The sequence below is a fragment of the Macrosteles quadrilineatus genome, unplaced genomic scaffold (genome assembly GCF_028750875.1).
Source record: "Macrosteles quadrilineatus isolate MER2022 unplaced genomic scaffold, UCM_ALF_1.0 Scaffold_3__2_contigs__length_128488019, whole genome shotgun sequence".
Classification (NCBI taxonomy): domain Eukaryota; kingdom Metazoa; phylum Arthropoda; class Insecta; order Hemiptera; family Cicadellidae; genus Macrosteles; species Macrosteles quadrilineatus.
This window is the reverse complement of record NW_026542596.1, coordinates 65,359,084-65,381,059: the sequence shown is the minus strand read 5'-3', so window position 1 is coordinate 65,381,059 and position 21,976 is coordinate 65,359,084. Positions and strand designations below refer to the sequence as shown.

Genomic DNA, 21,976 nt, shown 5'->3' with positions numbered 1-21,976 from the left:
AATAGTTATTCAATCTAAGAGTTTTAATCCATCTTAGAAGAAAAATAGTTATCCTGTAACCAAACATAAATATACATTATAGAATCCGGCTGCATGTTTCTAGTACGTTGTAAATACGCAGTAAAAATTATACTTTTGAAAATATAAATACAGTATATATTTTTTTTTGTCCTAGGACGCTAGGCACGAGCCTGGGATTGTTTAGCACATTACTTCAGGCTAGACTTAGGGGTTGCGGTATAATCACTTAGATAAAATCCATTGGTGACTTGGCGGGGATCGAACCCGGGACCTCAGGGACTGCTCAAGTCCCGCGCTCTAACCACTACGCCAGCTCGCTCTCCAAAATACAGTATATAGAGTATTCTTCAATTTAAAAAATCTAAGCGGAAAAAACTGCTGTTATTAATATTGAAAGGTGGATTCTCATGCAATATTCATATTCAGTAACTTGAAGTTTTACGAACTATCAATGTCGTAAATATACACAAATTTATACTAAATTTTGTAAATACTTATTAAAAAGGAAATGGCATAAATCCTTGGTTAATTTTATTAAGAATTCACAAAAAAATATATCTTGTTCAAACTTTTCTTTTCGCCTTGAAAATTATTTGGCTTGCAAGAAAAATCCACTTTGCAAAAACTACTTTTCCACTCTACCAATTCCTGTTTGTCACTATGTCTCGTTTGACCCGAGTGTAAACTAGTAGCACTCACCATGTAGCCATATAGCCTAGCCATGTAGCCATGTAGCCGGTCTTGTTATAGCGGCATAATTAGTGGTCGTAGTGTATATTGGACTGCGAGCGCGCTAGTTTTCTCACTGCAGCGCCAGTAATGATGGCATGCGGTGTTCTGATTGCTCTTCTCCTATATAATTACACTATTGGCGAGAGTTAGCCCTAATTGGGAAGGGGGAGGTTCACCCTTGCAATTAATATTCGCCGAATAAGTTTACCGAAAGTTGCGTCTGTCACCGCCACTGCTAGCGGCGACCAGTTCTTGCTTACCTTTCCGACCGAGGATTCAATTAACGCTTTGTCACTTGCGATTTATGAAATTAGTTGTGCAAGCATTTTCTGTTTGTTTGGGACTGGGGGTTTAGGGTTGTTGGAGTTTGTAATTTTAGTTTTACGGGGTTTTGTTGTGTTTGTTAGTTCTGTCTAGTGTCGAATATTTATATTTTTTGAATAAAACGGTTTTAAATATTTTTTTGTTTGAAATTCGTTTGTTATGTTTCGTGTTTTGCCAATACATGCTAGGTAGCTAAACGGCTATAGTGCCTTTTAATCATAATCGATCTTGAAATCTTGTGGAAAAGTCCGTAGCTTCTCGATGATTCAAGACTGAATGTAATGATTTTAATTGATAGCCTCAACTCGTAATATATTTTAATTTTAGTTTAATTTTTAAGATTATTTGAACACAACCCTAAAGTAATAGGCCTACTTGATTACGCTGATTTTAGGAAGGGACCTTTGTCCAGATCACAATGAAAATAACGTAGTTTTTTATTATTGAACCTTTAATTTGTTCGATTATAACCGTAAAAAACCATTTATCTAAAATTGTGTATAATTGTGTGATTTATATATCCGTTCTTTGCTTTCCACTTCGGAACTTGTAAGTCTTAAAGCTGGACATCTAATATAAAAAAGGTTCTACCTGATAAAATTGGTTAAATATATTACTAATATATTTTACTTAATATTAGCCAACGCAGGCGTGCTACAACTTAACATGACAGCTAAATGGCCTGTAAATAAGGAATATTTTTACGGTGATCGAATTAACCCGTAATAATTTAAACTAACATATTAAGTAAACATTATTCAAAAAAATACAACAATTTTGCTGAAGCTTATACTCATGCTTTTTCGTACGCATGCTGAGTTTTTTTACAAAACCTGAGCTAGAATTTAATTATAAAATAGTAATAGTTATGTACAGCTTAATGTAAGATTTTAGTCATAAATTCATGTTATCAATGTTCCCCTGACAGTGGTGACTAGATAGTTGGCCAGTTCCGTGTCTTTGTGTCTCGGTCGTCGCCACTGTCTTGTAGCGGTCTCTAGCAAGCATCATTTAACAAGCCGCTCACCAGTCTTTCTGTGAATGGGCTTCTTTGGTCTAACAAAACTTTGATTACATTTTTTGTTATTTTTCACAATACTATTTTATTTGACAGGAAGGGAATTTATTAACACTTCTTTGGTGAATTCGACGAATATGCGAGTATACATAACATTTTAAGTTGGAAAAGAAAATAATAAAAAATACTGTGGTTTTTTAACAGAACACCATTTGATGTTATTTCACTTTAAATATGATTTTGTGATTCACTAATTAATATCCTTTTTGCAGGGACGGAAAGGGGTACCGGAGATAAATAAAATAAACGGTATCAGCATTCTGAGACATACTTTCTCCCGTTATCTTTTCAACAACATTTATCATGGGTAAATGGTGAGGGTAACTATGATATTTAATAGGTAAAATCATAAACTTTTGGACCGTTATTTTTACAAGAATGGTGGTGGGGGGTTGCACTATATTGTTTCGAATTATAAAGACGATAACAGACGAATTTCAATCAGAACCGGGATTTTTTTTTATCCATTGTTCGTTATTTATGGAGTTTTATAGGAAAATAACATAAGTTACAATAACTTTTGAAACGTAATTTTTATAGCAATGGGGTGTTGCACTATGTCGTTAAGAATTAAGGACCATAACATACTTATTTCAATCAAACCCAGCTTCTTCTCGAAAATACGGTTTTCTACTATTTTGTGTTTTTTTGTGTGGGAAAATAACACAATTTACAATAACTTTTGAACCGTAACATTTACAGGAATAGTTCTACCATTTTGTTCTCGTTTGTCCCATTTTTTGGGACGTTTCCGTTATTTTATGGGGTTTGATGAAAAAATCACCATTAAAAATCAAAATAAAAAAAGTGAAAATATTGCCTGGAGATAGCTACCATGGATTAGTACCTAAATGGGTTTTTAATGGGAAAATAACATAAGTTACAATAACTTTTGAACCGTAATATTTACAGGAATAGTTCTACCACTGTGTTCTCGTTTGTCCCATTTTTTGAGATTTTTCCGTTATTTTATGTTTTTTTTTATAAACAAATTACCATTAAAAATCAAAATACCATTTTTTGGCCATTTTTGAAAAAAAAAAATAGATTTTTCGTTATCTTATGGGTTTATATGGGAAAATCACCATTAAAAATCAGTAAGGGAAAATCGTATTCCCGAAAAAAGCCGGTTTTGATTGAAATTAGTTTGCGATGGTCCTTATAGTTCTTAACAAACAACATAGTGCATCCACCCACTGCTGTAAAAAATACGGTTCAAAATTAAATGCAACTTTTGGGATTTTACCTATTATCATAGTTACTTTTATCGCTTTTCCATTATAACGGTTGTTGACAAGCTAATGGAAGAAAGTATGTGTCAGATTGTTGATACCATTTATTTGATGAAGTTATGAACCAATAATTATTTTTATTTACGTTATTTATTTACATAGTTTTAAAATTTCTTTCATTGTGTTGCTAACCATGTTTATTCAATTTTTTTAAATATACATTAGTTAACATCTACACCACCATAACTGCTAGGGAAGCTTTCGTATTAAATGGTTAACAAAACCTGCCGGTTTTACGTCCAACAAAACAGCGTCTACAAATCAAAATTGTTCTCATGAGAATATATCCAAGGTCGCGTCTGGTAATGCACTCTCAGCAATTGAAGAAGATCTCTGTCCATATTAGGCTTGACATTTGCCCATGATCAGTAGCCTGTAGTTGCATCAGGTGTAGCTCACTACTCACTACTCATATTGCATCCACTTACCTACTCAGTACTCACAGCTTCTGCAGTTCTGAAGGTGAAAGCCAAAACCCATTTGCCTAATGTTGCGTTGCGTAAGACGGACAATACTGTCTGGGCAAGATAACACATCAAGCAGACATCTTCGCCAATGATCACGAGAAACTTTGTAAAAAATTTTTTATAAAAAAATGCATACAATAATTATATTCTAAAACAGTTTTTCAGTTTTTTTTAAGGTTAAGACATTAACCAATTTGTTTTAAATCAGGAAGTATTTTAGTTTCGGTTACAAATAATAAAAAAACTGATGTCAAATTGTATTCGATGAAATAGGTTTATTGAGTGCAATTTTATTTTTCAACAATCTACAAAGAAATAATAACGTGTAATTATCTTTTTCACATTTAGATTGAGCAAAAATTTTCTCAAAACTGATTACTTCATTTCAAATCAAGTTTTAAATTAGACAGTGAATGATTGCAAAGTTTTAACAGTACTGCGTTACAATCTTACAATCTTTACATATAATTTAAAAAACATAAATTTATTAAAAAACTCTGTGACGCTTTCCGGAACTGTAAAACCTGGGTTGTTTTATTAATAGCTAAAGAACACGAACCCCCGACGTTTCATTCTTGTCTCACACAGATACATTAATGCAATTGCTTCTCTTCGCTGCAGCCATTGAATATATACCCTATATTGCAGCTTTCTGTGATATGGGTCTCTCCGTCCGAGGGAAGAGCTATATCGCTATATCCATACCCAAACTTGGTTCTCCATAAATTGGGGATTTCTTAATGAGCAGATGCAAAGTGTCTTTGAAGATGACCACGGTCAATTTACAATGTAAGACAATAGTGAATGGTGATTTGAGATACCTCTCAGATGTGTATGTGTAATTGTACTTCTTAACCTTCCATTTCATCCATACACAACAAGAGATGGAATGTAGATATCATTTAATCATTAGCTGTCCCACAAGAAAACAAAATTCAGCTGCTATTCAACAGTTTGCATATTAACCGTACAACTCCATTTCCTCCCTTTTTTGTTCGAAGATCATTAATGGTATGGGTGGTTTACGTTACTTGAGTTATTATTGAGGAAATGTTTAACTACAATTAGTAAATAAAAAATGAACTCTGTGTTTTCAACTCATAATTGTATAACTTGTATTGAAATAATCGTGATAACAATTAGACAGAGAATTAGAATTAGAATTATCTGAATAGAGAATTAGAGGTATTGTTAGTCTGTAACAATACCTCAGTAAGTTGATACACGTTTTCCCACTGTCATTCCAGCTATCGACAATAAATCTAAATAACCCACTTTATGAGTGGGTTCACATAACCTCATGAAAGTAGAGTTATGCAAACTATTGATCTCATCTATTCTTGAAAGATTTTATTTCTTTAATCAATTTTCAAGATGCTCGAATTTTGACGACAAACCGCATTGTTGCCCAAAGTTCTCCATTCATTCGTCGACATCGGATCCAACTGATCGCAGCTATATTTCATCGCCGTGATTACCGGAAGCCAATCGCAATCCTCGATGATTACCAAGGCGTATCAGGGCTAAGTGGCGGGCGGCGCGGCGCTAGGGTACGTGTTGGGCTGCAATTACAACCTCGACAACGCAGCACCTCGGACATCCACCGATTACCGAGTTTGTTTTACTCTGGGGAATCCAGGTTGATTTCCGCCTCTGGGAACTCCATTGATGGACTCCATTCATTCATCTCTGGCGAGAAGTTGTGGTCAGTTTATTAGCTGACGGAAATTAGTTTTTTCTAAGTGAATTAGATAGTTTTTAGACAAGTCGTGACCACTTTGAGATTCATGATGATGTAGGGGTCTAAACATATTTATCTGCGTTGTTTTGTGTTTTTAACTAATATTGACATTTTGATAACTGTATACGAAACTTGAATGACTACTTTTTGCTACTTAGAATCGCCGATTCCTTTTTTATTGCTTCAAGAGTACATTCAAACTGAGTTCGATTCATTATTTTTGAGAAACCATAACAATTAAAATCCTAATCCTACAACGACCCGAAAAATTTCATAAATGGAATTAGGTATGTGGTAGTTATATTTGTTCTCCTAACTGTTTGTCCAGTAATCCCAAGCAAACACTCTACCTCATAGATCTATACCATGCATTGTTTTCATATAAGAAAAAGAGGAGAACTTTTAGCACCCTTTAGGTCCTGTTCCAGTCCCTGGCCCAAATTGAGCACATGGTTGGGATAGTTATCTAAAGATTTACCGGTGACTATTCCGTAAACGATGCACAAACTCGTGATATAATATAGCTTTCTTTACTAACTCAACTAACTCACTCCAAGTTTTCAAAGGAATTAAATGCAACGCAATTAAGCTAACGTGAATGGGCTACTGACCTAGTAGTAACCATGAATCCCGAAAGAAGATTCCTAAAAGAGCTTTTGAATCGCAGTCACTATGCAAGAATGGGATTGTTCACAAATTTGTACTATAATTACTTCAGTTAATTAACGATTTCCACATCGCAAACCTCTTCTACAATTCAACTTTAGACATTTCAAACGAACATTAGCAACGGAAATGCAAAAACCTATCACACTAGCAATCACGGGCGGCACAAGAAGTCGCCGGTTGGAGTGGACTGTACCGCGACGGTAGCTATCATCACCGCACGGTCACGTCCGTGGCAATTTGGAAACGAGAAACAAAAGAAGCAGTTGGAACAGTGTCGAGCCAACGAGGGCCGCCTTCACACCTCTTGCAATTACTCTCAGTTCCCACGGCGTGCCTTACCCCGGTGATAATTGTCTGAGTAATCTACCTGCTACTACTACCACTGCATTACGAGGATCGACAATTTATGGCAATTCCACTTAAACGCCTCTCCATCCGGTTGTGAGGGTTTTTCATGATTCCCGTCAGTTGCGCTTTGTCGGTAAGTGAGTGTGTAAATTGTTTTGTTCAATAATGAGTGTATTACTACTTGACATCGTGACTGGGAGAATTGTTTTTGACGGTATTGTAGTGGGAAATACAGTATGTAAAATGTACAGTACTGAAATGAAATGTATAAGCTTGTGAAAGATGGAAGGTTGAAGTATTTGATTTCGGCTGAGCAAATGCTACTACTGCACTCACCAGATATTGATTCAGAAAGGACCTTATACAACCATACAACCTAATGAATATCAGTATTAGAAAACATAATCATTTTAGTGGGGAAAGGGTCTCCTCTTGCTAGAATTACTCTTATTTTCTTCAGATTTACAGGGTTCGGGCAGTAGCTATGTTTTGTTGACGATTTTGTTGAAGCTCTTCGCATTCGTTTGACAAATGAATGATCCGCAAACATGTGTGAAACTCTAGGATTTTTCTGAGGTAAAACTTGATCTGATTTGTATCTCAAATCACTTATAACTGAAAGGTATATTACAGCATCTACGGAATCTTTAACATAATATTACTCTGTTAAAATACTCAGGATAGTTCCACTGTCTGAATATTCTTGTTTATGGACTTGAAAAAAGCTCAAATATTTTAGGTCCCTGAAGTCATAAATTTCGGACACTTTCTTCAGTAGGTGAGACTGGAATTCAAATAAAATGTTTAACACGTTTTGACGTCCGATTTCTCTCCTCTTCCTCCTAACAACCGGAGGAAACGTATCCGCGAGGAATGATAATCATAACACATTAATTTCATTGAGTTGGTCAAATTACACATTTTAACGAGTGTGACATAAAACTAAAAAAAAATGTCTTATCCCACAAGGTATGCTGTCAATTAGTTTCAAACCGCCCTCCCACGCAGGACAGTGGCAACACAGGAGCCAGGGTTTGGGCCGCGACCCTACCCGGTCGCCAATAATGATAGCTCACTATAACAGGAGCACCGCAGCGCTACCAGTCGGGCCTACAGCTGATTGAAGCCAAATGGAAACTAAATTGCTCCCTTCAAACCTTTCTCACGTCCAGACAAATCACTTTCCAAAAGGCAACTCCAAAATTACATTCCTCCGTCTAGAGTAGAGCGCCGGTCAAGTCATTACTTACTGTACTGGTCTAGTGGAATTGGTATTGATCAGAATGGTACCATTGACCGGTGAGCTTGCTTGTTGATCGTTCAGCCGTGAAATTCACAAATACGTCATCATTTGTAGTTTCTTCCATTGTGTTTACCTTCGGAGAGTGAGCTGGTCTAGTGGTTAGAGCGTAGGACTTCGGTCCAAGAGGTACCGAGGGTTAAAATCCCGCCAAATCACCAATGGATTTTATCTAAGTGATAATGCCGCAACCCCTAAGTCTAGCCTGAAGTAATGTGAAAAACAATCCCAGGCTCGTGCCTAGCGTCCTAGGAAAAATGTGTTCATCTTCAAAACGGTCTTCATGCATGAAGCGTGCGAAATTTGTTATTATTGACTTTTGGAAACTCAATGCTAAGTAGAAATTCATACAAAAGGACTACATGATGTCCAAAATATTCCGCAATACTTCTCCCGTGCTTAATATATGCTGAATTAGCAAAGTGTAGCGCGAAAACCTTTGAGCAGAATGTGGATCATAATTGAGCTGTGTGAATTGACGAATAAATATAAGGTGACGTCACGATGTCCTCCTAGTATGAGCTAGAGTATAATTTAACATGGAACTATGATGTGATGTCTGCTACTAATGATAGCCAAAGGTTTCATGCTATAGACTACAATTAGTTTTACACATCAATTACAATGGTTACAAAAATCACCACTCACCAGGTATTGCCGTCGTGTGGCCCGGCTCCACCTTGTAGCCTGTGTTGTTGTTGTTGTTATTGTTGTTGTTGTTGGAGACAACTTCGCTCTTCACCCTCTGGCGGTACTCGGTCAGCTCACGCAGGTGGCTGCCGAAGGGGGAGGCTTCTAGGTATGGCCGCTGACCCAGATCTAGAACATGCAAATGAAACTTTACTAGAAGACCACCATTGAAATTGTTTACAAGCCATGCCATAAAATAATTATTAATTGTAAACTACCCATAGTTAAACTGACACAATTAAACAAAAGTGGACACGAAGATAGTTGAGAAGTTTGATGTGAAAAACCATGTTATTTAGTTGTGTACAATTTTAGACAACACAAACCATCAAATAAGTGCAACCAATTCTAATGGAACTGAAGGAAATAAATTACATAGTTAGTTTATTTTTGTTTACATTTCATAGTCTAGCAATGTTCGAAACCTATTTTATCTTTTTCGCAACTACACGAATGTACATACTGTATATACTTTTTCCCATGTAAAAGGATCATTTCACTTTGAATTTTATGTTTGAAAGGTAAATCTAATCTATACTCGTACATTTAAAAAGTAAATCGGTCTGCTTATAAACATCATACATATTGTGAATATAAATTTACCAATCATTGTTTTTGTTATATTTGTTCTGCAGTATAGCATTTCTAAGTCATAAAAAGTGGAAATATAATGTCATTAAACTGTAGGATGTGTTTTTACTAATAGTTTTGTCTTTTTTTTCTATAGTGGTAAATTATAATTTGTAAAAATTGTACCTAAATATTTGCTTTTTTAATTAATAAAAAAAGTTAAGATGTAAGAATCAAAAAGTTGAAACTTAAACTTTGCAGTCATGATGACAATTGTTTAACATTACCGAATAAATCGAAGAAATAAGTTACAAATGAAATAGTGACGTGTTACTCAAACAAAACAATTTTCAATTGTAACTAAATATTTTCCAAATTATTAAGCATCATACTACATTACAGCAGTTGTGGCCTATAAGGATTATAAAATGTCCTCGCCCGTCAAAATTTAACGTAACATGTTAAAATTATTTATAAAAATATATATAAATAAAAATGCACATTCATCTATCTAAATATAGATTTTTTAAATCCATAGTTATGCCAATCAATCATAGAGGCAGTTTATTAAACTGATGTTACTAGTCAAAAGCTCGTTATTGAAGATTCAATGTTGTGAACATTAAGGCAACATTTTCTTGACGTCATATGTAATGTATTAACCACAAATTTCTCAAACAGTCCTTACAAATAAAGAAAACACCACGATGAAACGTCGATAAACAACACAACCGTGTCTAATGTCTAATTTCTGCCCAAGCTAGGAGCTAGAGCCGGTCAGTGGTGAGTCTCAATTGGGCATCAATAATGTTCAATGATAAGGCAGTCTCCTCCAGATATTGCGTGGTGTCCACTACGACGTCCACTAGTGGTGTGTCTGTCCATTAGTGGACAAACAGTGGACATAAGCTATTCATTGCCTTTGTACGTCTCCGACCAAGGTGGGGACTAATTGGAATACTGAATATGCAATAACTACTGAAGACGGGCTGATTAATTTGTAGAGATTACTCATATTTAAGACGTCTTACGGTTAGAAAAAATTACAATATTGTAAATTCTATTTTAAGATAAGGGTGAATTACTCATTAAGATAAAAGTATGTCTGGAAAACAACAGTTTTTTGTGTTTTTGAAAATTTAAAATTTTTATGGATTTTTTGATGGGAGTTTTTAAATACAATAATGCGTTGTAATTTCGTTGTTGATGAGCTGGGCTTGAACCATAGGCCCCAGTATAAAAGCTGTGCGGTTAACGGATAACCGCTAAACCAGTCACACAATCTGATAACCAAATAAAGGGTACGACTCGAATTAGAGTGGAGAATAAGTTAATGTGAAACAAAAAAATTATCATCCAACAGAAACAACATTTTTATAGTTTGTGACTGATAAAGAATTTTTTTTGTCTTTTTGCACATTGTAATTTCAACAGCGTAAAATTAATACTAAATGTTTATCTTAACTATCCAAATTCACTCTACGATTTTATCCTTGTAATAATAAACACAGTGAAAGTGTATTGTATAGACTAGGAATAGAGGGAGTTGAAGGGGTAAATGATGGACCCTTATTTTCCAATTTCTTTAAAAAAAAACTTGTTAAGACGTAAAAATTTGATTTCTCAAAAAATTTAGTTCAACCCTAATCAACTACGTCATCAATTGTTTAAAAATTATTTTCTCTCAAAAACGTTAACATATTTTGAGAGTATGGGAAAATTATAAACCAATTTATCAGAAAATTAATTTTCAATTTTGAGAAAATAATGAACATTTCCAAAAACAAACAAAACGAGCGTTACTTTGTTCCGCTTTCTACGCAGGCACTTCTACTAGCTGTGGAGTTGCAAATCTTATTTTCCTCAGGATAACACAACGTCGTGTAGCACAGCCTCTGTATCACGGAAACAATTACTGTACAGAAAGGAGTCGTGCGAGTGTCGTCCTCCGCCATACAAGAAACTTGCCATTTTCTAGCGTTCTGCGCCCCTGGCCAGAAAACTACGTAATTTTCGAATTTTCTAGAAAGTTATATACATTTGCTTTATGCAGTCAATCGTTTTTTTTTTATGTAAAATGCAAATCTCAAAATTTTTCATTCTTAGATTAGTAACAAATTTAAAAAGTGGTTGTAGCGGTTGAAACGGTAATGCTTTATTTTTTTACGTGTTTCTAGGGAAAACCCAAAAAAACAAATAAATAATGCAAAAAATTAGTTTTTGTTCAGGTAAGCATGCATTCAAGGTACGGACTAGGACATATTTACATAAAAAGGTTGTATGAATGATTCCGTTCAGACGCCTCCTTCACATAATAATTTAAGGTATTGTAGTGCATTGTATAGAGGGAAAACCTCAAAACACATTAATTTGAGAATACAGTACAAAATATCGATAGCTTGTTTAACTGGAGACAGAAGTTAAAGATTTCAAGAGGCTTGTTTAAAGCTATTTATTAGATATAGTTTATTAATTTTAGTTTATTATATCATTAATATGTTTGTGAAATGGAAAGTATTTAAGTGTAAATGTACCTGCCTAAGCCATTACTAAAAAAATTTATGAAGTACAGTAGAACCTCTTTAATCCGAACCCCCGTAATCCGAACATCCACTAATCCGAACACCTCATTGCTGTACTCTATACAGACTACAGTAGTTCTTTGTTGTATGCTGTATTTAATTTTCAGTACAGTTTATTCACTATGTTTACTACTGTATTAAATAAACACTGTATTTTACTTTATAACGAATTTTTTCACTTTTCCCGAACCATCAATTTTAGCCAGGTTTTAGCTATTGTTATGTAAAAACAACAATATGTTCTGTAATCCAAACTATTCAATAATCCGAACTACCCCCGGTCCCAATTAGTTCGGATTAAAGAGGTTCTACTGTATGTTTAATAATTTAATTCCATAGTCAAATATTAAATAATTCATCTCTCATTGTAAATTAATACCGACATATTTTCCGAATTAGCACAAACTGTGACTAATACAAATCACAGAAAAGTATTATATAATTTTAGCGAATTTCCCTATAGGGAAGTAGCTATTACCGTAGGTCTCATGGTAAGACTTAGGCCTGGGACCGATTTACTTTTTCATTTTGATGTCCCCAGAGGTCAAAAACACCATTCGTTCAAATTTATATATATGTATATATATATATATATATATATATATATATATATGTGTGTGTCCGTGAACACGATAACTTGAGTAATTTTTATCCGATTTTGATGAAATTTGGTTTGAAGGTGTAAGGCGGGATAAACTTGAATGAGTTCGCGATCCAGCATGATCGGACCATGGGAACAGGGTTTTATGGGGTGAAAATTGGTTTTTCTCACTTTTGACCCTCAAAACACAAAATTTCCCAATTTTTCTCTAAACCTTCTTAAAGAGCTTAAAAAACAAACAATTCAGTATATCAAAGTGTTTTTGTACGGTTATTGGTTACGGAGAAAACTAAAAAAATGGTAAATTTAAAATTCCCATGTTATTCTTATGGAGAATATTGTAAAATGTTGTAGTTTGCTTGTTTATGGATATATTTTGATCAAACTTGGCAAATTTATTTATTTTATAGTAAGCTATCAATATTTTGCTAAAAACACACTTTATTAGTTTCCTTGTAGCAGCAAACCTTGGTACTCGTTAAACCTAATATTATTTAAATAGATCAATTGAAAATCAATTCAGCCAAAAGGAAATTCGCTTAGACGGTAGGTTTGCTGCGGCGGGGGTATTTAAATCATAACAGTTTTCATGATTTAGTTTTTAAAATAATAATAGTTGGTACTTTACTTTGGTGATGTAAAAAACATGTCAAATAAATTCGTATCAAAATTAATGAATTAATATCGTAAATCATTCAGGAAGCTTAACCGCGAATTGAAACTATAAATATGAAATATTATAAACCAACTGTGTACCAATTAGTTCAGTTTTTATGCAATGAGTATTTCGGTGTTGTTAAGTATTTATTTATAGCTTGCAGGCTTATTATGTCTCATTAAAATTTAAAAACCTACCTTAGATTAGTCGTCGCGCATCTATCTACTGAATTTGCATTAACTGAAGACAAACAGGTTATTTTGTTAAGATTCCTAAAAATCACCATATGGATTTTGAGTAGGAAGAGTAGACAAAAGAATTAAATATAGATCGTCAGCCATGCTGTGGTTACCATAGATTCTGGCGCACACCGCTGGGAGCACAATGTTGTTACGGCGTGTGCGTTACGTAACTAAACGGAGCTCCCAGCGGTGTACGTCAGAATCTATGGTAACTATGGTAACCACAGAACGGTTGACAGTCTATATTTATTTCTTTTTGTCTATGGAAGAACTTATGATTCATAAAAGACAAATAATTTGTAAATGAAACAATTGAGTGAATCTATACCATTCAACATTTTTTCTTAATCATCGCTACCCCTTCTAAGGGGTATTGCATATTATTTATCCTGAACATGGAGCAATATTTAGAAATTGTACGTAATTTAATTCATATAGTTTAATACTTTTAATAAAACAGAAACGGTTGCTGTCTACGTTTTTTAGAAGAATACACGGACAGAAACAAAGAAAATAGGGCTGAGGGCGGAATAAAGTTATGACTTGTGTGAATAAAAATGATTTAACCTGATGTAAAATGTCAGCATATATTCAAAGGAACAATTCTCAAAATCAATACAGGCTATGGACAGAATAATTAAAAACTAGAGGTCCTCCAGTGGTCGAAAACCCGACCCAAAATATGTAATGTGTACAGACTTCTCTATTTTAACCCTACGCTCTAAATAAAATATGTGATTGGAATTTTTAATTTGTTTTGATATTTTGTTGTTATTTTGTCACCAAAATGGCAACCCATAAGGTCCACGGTAAGTTTCAAAAAATTTTGAATTCATTTTTGTGCTTATTTTTGAGCCTATTTTAATTTATAAAGGGAACCTGCACATTTACAGGAAAATATGTTTCTATGCGTAGATTTTCTCTGTGATTTACGTGAGCTGAGAAGAAAGGTTTTAAAGGAACAAGCTTGTTTATTAATATAGATACTACTGCACTTCCCGGTCCAGGATAGCTAGATTATGCTGCAGAGTTGCTGCAGATTATGCTGCAGAGTTGCTGCTTTCTCCACAAGAGTGTATTTTATGTCGGGTAATGTCCACTTAGAGCGGATCGCTGATTTTAATGAAACTCGTGACTTCTTCCTCTTCTCATTAGAAGAAAACGTTGCCGACAGTCGCCATTACATTATTGTGGACATTTTAACTGTAATATTATGAGAAGACGCAAATTACTCATCTGAGATGCGAAGTGCATTTAACGTATGTTTTAACGAGAAGGAAAGGATGAAAACATTAGTGATGCTAATTTTCTCTGGATAAGTGTTGGCATAAAGTTTCACTGTCATTGTTATCATTGGTATAATTGTTTCACTACAAAATTTTTTTTAGATGGTCCTTATATCAACAGAATACTTTATAACCAATCTATGTACTGTATTTATAAGCAAATCTAAAACATGTTGTCATTTATTTTTGGGACGTACATCATGATAAATAAATATTTAACAATCTTTCATTAAAGGATACGATCATGGTGAGATAATATTTTAACACAACATAAATTACTTTACACCTAAAAGTTTTAGTAATTGTAAATATGAATATGTATATTCTTCTTCGAAAAAAATATCATAATTATAAGAACAATATTTTAATTATAATACTTAATGAAAATGATAGATTCTAAGGAATAGTATATTACATTACTACCCAGGTAAGTGGTGTTTTACCGTGCGAGTATGTTAAAGCTTACCGGGTGAGTAACGTACGATACTTTACATTAAAGTACACAGAATACTAAGTGCATTTTACACGCATAGCACAATTTATTTAGGTCATAACATAAATTATAATGTTTTTATGGGACAGAAAATAAAATAGGCCGTTGTAGATAGCTGTTTATTTCATCAGCTGAATAAATGCACGGTAACAGTACATATATTTACTTTTCCGTGTTTAGGCACGGTAAAGGACACTTTCCAGCCTATCAACACGGATGGAAAATTACCTGTTTCTGTGTAGTATGATGTAAAAACGCTTACACTTATTTCGACTCGGGATTGTGTTTCTTTGCAAATAATACTCATCAATACGGCAACTATATTACTAGCCCCAATCATTAACCCATAACTCACATATCCCAGTGTTGTTCATCACACAAACATCATCAGCTGGAGTTTCCGTGGAGTTTATTCGCTCCCTTCTATATTAATGGCTTGTCCAAAAATCTGTTTAGTTGAGCCCAAAGGGCGGTCCATTAATCTGAGAGGGCTTAAATACGACATGAACAATCGGATTTGAAAACGAACGACCCTAACAGACCCACCCTTGTTAATTTGGCCAAACTCATTTGATGTAAATATGAGAGACTGTAAGGCGGTTAATGATACGTACTCCCTGTTATGGGTATTTGTTGGGAAGGAAAAATGCAATTAAATAAAAATATAATTAAATAATAGTGTTAATTTATTGATTAGTAAAATATTATTTCGGATAAAACGCAGTTCCTTGTGCATATCAAAAATATAATTTAGTCGACGCATAAGTCGACGGAATAATTTCATGAAATAGAAAAATAAACTAATCAATAGAAAAATTTGTCTAAAGAGTCACAGCACGTTTATTGGTTACACCGAAGTAATTCCGTCCTAGAGGACACAGTTCAAGTCTCGCCAATCACCAAGGTAATTAGCTAAGTTATAACAACCTGGTAAATTTTAGCCCACATTATGATTTAGGTCAATCTTTTTAGGAAATCAAAAGTATTTGATCTTTCTGGTTAAGATTTGTTTAATGAATAACAGTAACTAGAGGTCACTCCGTGGTTGAAAAACTCTAAAAAAATTTGTAAAGTACAGACTTCTCTATTCTCACCCCCCGCTGCAAATAAAACATGTGATTGGTATTTCTTCCATTTGTTTTGAGTTTCTGTTCATATATCGTTGTTATTTTGTCACCAACGGCAATCCATAAGGCCCAGGTAACTTTTTAAAGTTTTAAATTCATTTGCGCTTATTTTTGTCTATTTTAATTATTAAAGGGATTTTGCATATCTGCAGGCAAATATATATCGATCAGTATGCGTACATAATCCCTGCGATGCACACGAGCTGAGAAAAAAAGGTTTTAAAGAAACATGCTTGCCTATTAATATATAGGTTATATAGGTGACGAGTAAACCTTTCGATTCGTCGTTCTAGATTAGAGTGGGATGTCTGTTCCAACAAAACGACCGCATAAGATTCCAAAGGATATTTTTCATCTCTCGGTTAAATAATGGATTTTAACATTGTGATAACACATTCTCCAAAGGCCACCTTAAGCTGGTAGTCCACATATCCATAAAACATTAATAGGGATTTTTTCAGGTGATGAGGAAGTTCATACTTATGGTATTTACTCCACGACAAACCATAGGATTAATTAAGATAATTTTATAGTGCAGATTTCTATCACACTACTAACATTATCCAAACAAAGAGAACAAATGGTTTATTTAATGAGATGATGCTATAAAAGGATATTGATCAAATTAAATAAATTTACTCCTTACTTAATAATCCTCATACGTAATGTAAAGGATACAGTAACTATTTTGCGTAAAAATATTATTTGTCATATGGTTCATGTATGCATGGAATGGGTAGTTTAGATACAAAAACAATGTTTCACTATTTTTATCGAAAGGTATGTTAATGAAATTCATTCTCAACTAAAATGTAACACAAAATGAATCAAACCCAACATAGAAGCTGCATTTTAAAAAGTGCAAAAATTAAATACACTAAAAGTACATTTGAATACAATAATTAGACTAATCCCTCGCATATACTCTGCCTTGTGCAATCTAATGTGGTATAACAGTCAGTATTAGGTTATACTACCTATTACAAACCTAATGCACTCTAAACAGCACAGTGCGATGCCATTGAGAAGAATAGGATGGTAATTATGTAACTTTTCTACGAGTAAATCAGGTGGTCAGTGGTGTAGGTGGTTTAGTGGTAATTACCATATATAATGGTAATTCCGGCAACGGGTTGTTGGTTATTTACTAACTGTATACTTAACCATAAACGTATTTATATATTAAATGTTTACCATGCGAAATGTGGCCCTTTCAGTAAGTACAGGTAGTATACAGGTTTGTAACCAAGTCCACTGTTGAAAGTTATAGTAATGTGGAATAACAATATTTTTCCTACAGTCACCCGACAAAGTGGGCTTCCTTGCACAAATTATAGTACAGAATGCCTTACTTTGGCGCACACCAATATTTCAAACAATCAACACAAAACAGCGTGCTTTTATGATGCACGTAATCCGTGTACGCTTGAAAATAAGTTGGCAACACTTAAAGATACTACGACTACGATCAGCTGGTACAGTGTTTCCCATTTCGTTCAATGTTTGGATTTAACCATTTTAAGCTAACCTAAAAAAATGTGTTGTACAGTGTTTGAAAGACTAATTATTTATATGATTTATAGTAAATGTAGGAAAAATATAACGTGTAACACGAGTGTAAACTGTCTTTGCTGCACTCGAGAAACATTCCACACTCGCCTAAGGTCCGTGTGTAAACATTTCTATCGTGTGCAGCAAAGTACCACTTCGCCCATTAGTTACGCAAATAATTATTTCGATGGCAAAAACTTATATATTAGGCCTACATATATCATTTGTAAATAACAGTTAATTTGAGTGTACGTTATGAAATATTCGAATACATTTGTCTAGTTTATTTGGGTACAATTTACAAATAATTAGACTCATAACGGCTAGTTTAATTGTAAAATATAATTCAAAGTGTACTAATTTTACACACACATCCTATAAACTGTATAAGGAAACTATCTTGACAACTTATCCAGATAAACATATCTTCAATTCGATATCAAACGAGAAATTAGCTAGAACCTTCCTAAGGTACTCCCAAAGTTTCCCAAACTTTTGAAAAAACCTGAAAACCTGTTTGAACCAAACCAAAATGCATATGCAACCGTTTTTTGTTAACCAATATAGCCAAATATTAATGATATTGCTAAATAGATTGATATCGCTTGATATTATCGATTATCGTTAAATAGTATAGAAATGTCTGAATAGGGAATAGGGTTTAATAATGCTGAATAGTATGAACTAACACTAATCGATATTACCAAATATTATAGAACAGCACTAAATAGTATCGATAGTACTGGCTATTATGGATTTACTTAACATATTATCGATATCGCTGAATAGTATCGATAATCGCTCACAGTGTGGTCGAGACTTTGACAACCGATCATATTCGTTTCGCGGCGGAAGCAAGGTGGGCTACATATGTCGGACAAGCTCGCATGTTATCCCTAATGTGCCTGTTTAGGCTCATTATTAAATTAGAATACCAATTTGTACAACCGCCCAACGTGGCGCTATTGTATCCACACGCACTCACCCCACAACTGGGGTAATAGCGTGTTTAGGCGTGCTACCCGCCTTTTTGTCACTCAAATACTGCTATTAGTTTTGACTGCCCTAAATTATAGTTATAGTTATAGTATGAAAGAAATCATGTTATGCATGGTTAGTAGGGTTATTACTATTGGCTACAAAATATGCTAATATTGGTTTTGGCGGAGGGAGCGAGCTGGTATAATGGTTAGAGCGCGGGACTTCGGTTCCAGAGGTCCCGGGTTCAAATCCCACCATATCACCAATGGATTTTATCTAAGTGATAATGCCGCAACCCCTAGGTCTAGCCTGAAGTAATGTTAAAAACAATTCCGGGCTCGTGCCTAGCGTCCTAGGAAAAAAAGAAAAAAATATTGGTTTGGCGAATTTGTATTCACTACAATTTGATTTCAAGAAATTAGTTTTAAGTATATAAATGTGATTTGTTGATGTGTGTGTGTGTGTTTATTGTTATAGGAGAAGCTATTGAAATTTCCTCGCGATTGTAATGATTTTTTCTTTGGAGACATCATACAATATTCTAGGTTAAGTACAGTTAGTTGTAGCTTTTTCCAACCCAGATGGTTTAAAAGAGGTGCAGACTATCGGAATTTATTCAAATTACGAATTATGGTTCCCGTGGTTTAATTGTAAAGTACAGTATAAAAGTAAGTAGGTAAATCATTCTATGACAGCCAATAACTCAGAAAACAATTAAAACTTTAGGTTTTCATTGGATTAATCAGAAAATTAATGTAAATTATTATTTACAATAAAAAGGTCAGTTTTTACCTAACCCAGACATTGTAACACTTTTTTTGTAAAAATAATTCAGAAATTGTCAGTAAGCTGATTAACTACTGCAAGGCATCATAAAACTACATAGCAAAATAATATATGTTATTAAGATGATTGAAAGAAAAGAATCCCTAAATATCTTCTTGTAAACTTTTTGACTAGTGCATTTTATACTTTCAAGACTTGACATCCTTATACCAAATCCCTTATACACCTTACAGTATACATAAATCATAATGATACAAATACTATAAATTACTGTCCAAATAACATCACTACTGTAACATATACGTATGTATATCCTTTTAGGCTTAATATTTCTTTACTGTTTTTAGTTAAAGATCTGCATTAAAAACGTACTACTTCGGCTGGCTAGAACTCGGGTTGATATAATTTTATGTAATTTATGCCTGGACAATGACCAGTGGACAACAGTAAGTTACCGTAAATTATTATATGTTTAAAAATATATTATATGTTAAATTGTTATATGTTAATTATTAATACATATTATGTTAACTATGAGAAAGGGCCATTAACCCCAACTTTTCCTATTGAATATGACTTTTCATTCCACGTATAGCTTCGACAGAAACAGGACTTACTGTGGGATTTCTCCGCAATTTCTGAATCCTCCGAGTAAATTTACATAAGAGTGGAAGAAAGCTGTCGCCAATGGGACAATTTGGTCTCAATAAGCGGCATCTCAGTTGAACACCTTTCACTAAATTGAAGACGTAATTTGGTCGGAGAGAAGGGATCATGTTCACACGAACTACTTCCAGTAGTAGTAGGTCCTAGTAGCGCGGTCAGACGGATGCCGAGGTTAAGTAGTTTCGGGTCCTTCTGCTTATTACATTTGGTCAAGTAACTAACAAAGTATTGCCAAATAAAAATCTAAACTGGATTTGAAAATTTTACATGATTGTTTTGGAAACGTAAATTCAAAAGGGTCGTCAATAACTATGGGTTTTTATGTTAGAGTATTTATTTTATCAAAACATTTGTGACATGTTATGGTCACTTATGATCATGAAATTGACCTACTTTTATTACTTGTATTCGTCCCATAGACTTTGTAACCATTAGTGTAACGGATGTGTAGATATTAGAACAGAAACTGTATGTATCTTAAATGACGTCACTAGCCCAAGTATATACTAATAAAAAATGGCTTGCCAGTTTTTTTGACAGTTTGATATAAATATAAATACAAACATGTTTACTTTCAAGTCAGTGATACAATTTTATTATATTTATGATCGATACCGTTTCTGTTCTAATAGCCGCGAGTGACACAATAGAATGAAATTTGAGTAAAATGGTCATGAACTTCGTCGACTATTTGCTTTCCCTAACTTTTATGTAATTTAACTATAAAATCAGTTGTTGGCTCAGCATCCAGAGAACCCGTACTTATAAACTTGCATGTCTAAGTTACTCACTGGTCTTGGACCTAGGTTCCCGGGGTCCGTCCACGGTGACCTTGATGGCCTTGTTGTAGGTGGCGACTTGAGGAGGGTTGCAGGATATTGTGATCGTGATGCTGAAGCTCTTCCCTGAAACGAAACAAAAATGTTCAATACCCGGAAAAACAAACACGAAAATATCCATAAACTACCCAAGAATCTTAAAACTAACTCACCTCGACACTCACATTTATACATATATCGTGAAAATAAGTTAAAGTAGTTAAATATTTCTAAGACAACCTTATCCATGACTAGGTAATCCTACAAACATTTCATTGAATGTGTAACTTTACCGCAAAATATAAAGTGCAGTTAAAATAATTATCACAAAGCACAAGATTTTATAATTTATCAGGGAATCCTGATGTGAATCGACTGATCGGCAGTAACAAAGCTACACAGATCATCTCACAACATTCTACACTCATCCTTCACTCATATGTGGGTTGAAATACGCACCTAGGTACGCATAGTGATAATTGTAATCAATAATCTAATTCTATAATTTGTATAAAATTTAAGTTTTAATTTTGGGTATACCTACGAAATTATATATTTACGAAATTGCAGTAAGTTTTTGTTAATCTGCGTGTAGGAGTTTCGGCGTTTTTTATGAAGAAAAATCTAAATTTATTTTGTAAAGCGAACTATTAATAATTCTAAAGGAATAACGTGACCTAGGATGGAAGGAAAGACAAAGTATTGGGCAGTGTTTTGATCTTGACCATCCAGTTTGTAAGAGGAAGTGGACTGGTTTTGGAGCGATCTTGTCACAAGGGGGAGTCGAGGGTGTAACTGGAGAAGGGCTGTGGTGATATAAGCCTTCAACAAACTCATAACTAGTCATATTTACAACTTTTTAAATTTTAAGACTTTATATATTTTTTTACGGTGATGCAAATATGGACCTCGAAAATAACAAATGTACGTTAATAATCAAGTCCACGGATTTG

General features: G+C 34.1%; 1 protein-coding gene across 1 annotated transcript in view; it reads right to left on the bottom strand.

Moving 5' to 3' along the window:
• Positions 1–21,976, bottom strand: part of LOC128990133 (protein lozenge-like) — an 82,498-nt gene that overhangs the window by 44,604 nt on the left and 15,918 nt on the right. Inside the window, exons 2-3 of the mRNA XM_054412396.1 lie at positions 20,997–21,110; positions 8,621–8,791 (exon numbers count right to left, since the gene is read on the bottom strand). Coding sequence (XP_054268371.1) covers positions 8,621–8,791; positions 20,997–21,110 — 285 coding nt within the window. The remainder of the gene's footprint in view (positions 1–8,620; positions 8,792–20,996; positions 21,111–21,976) is intronic.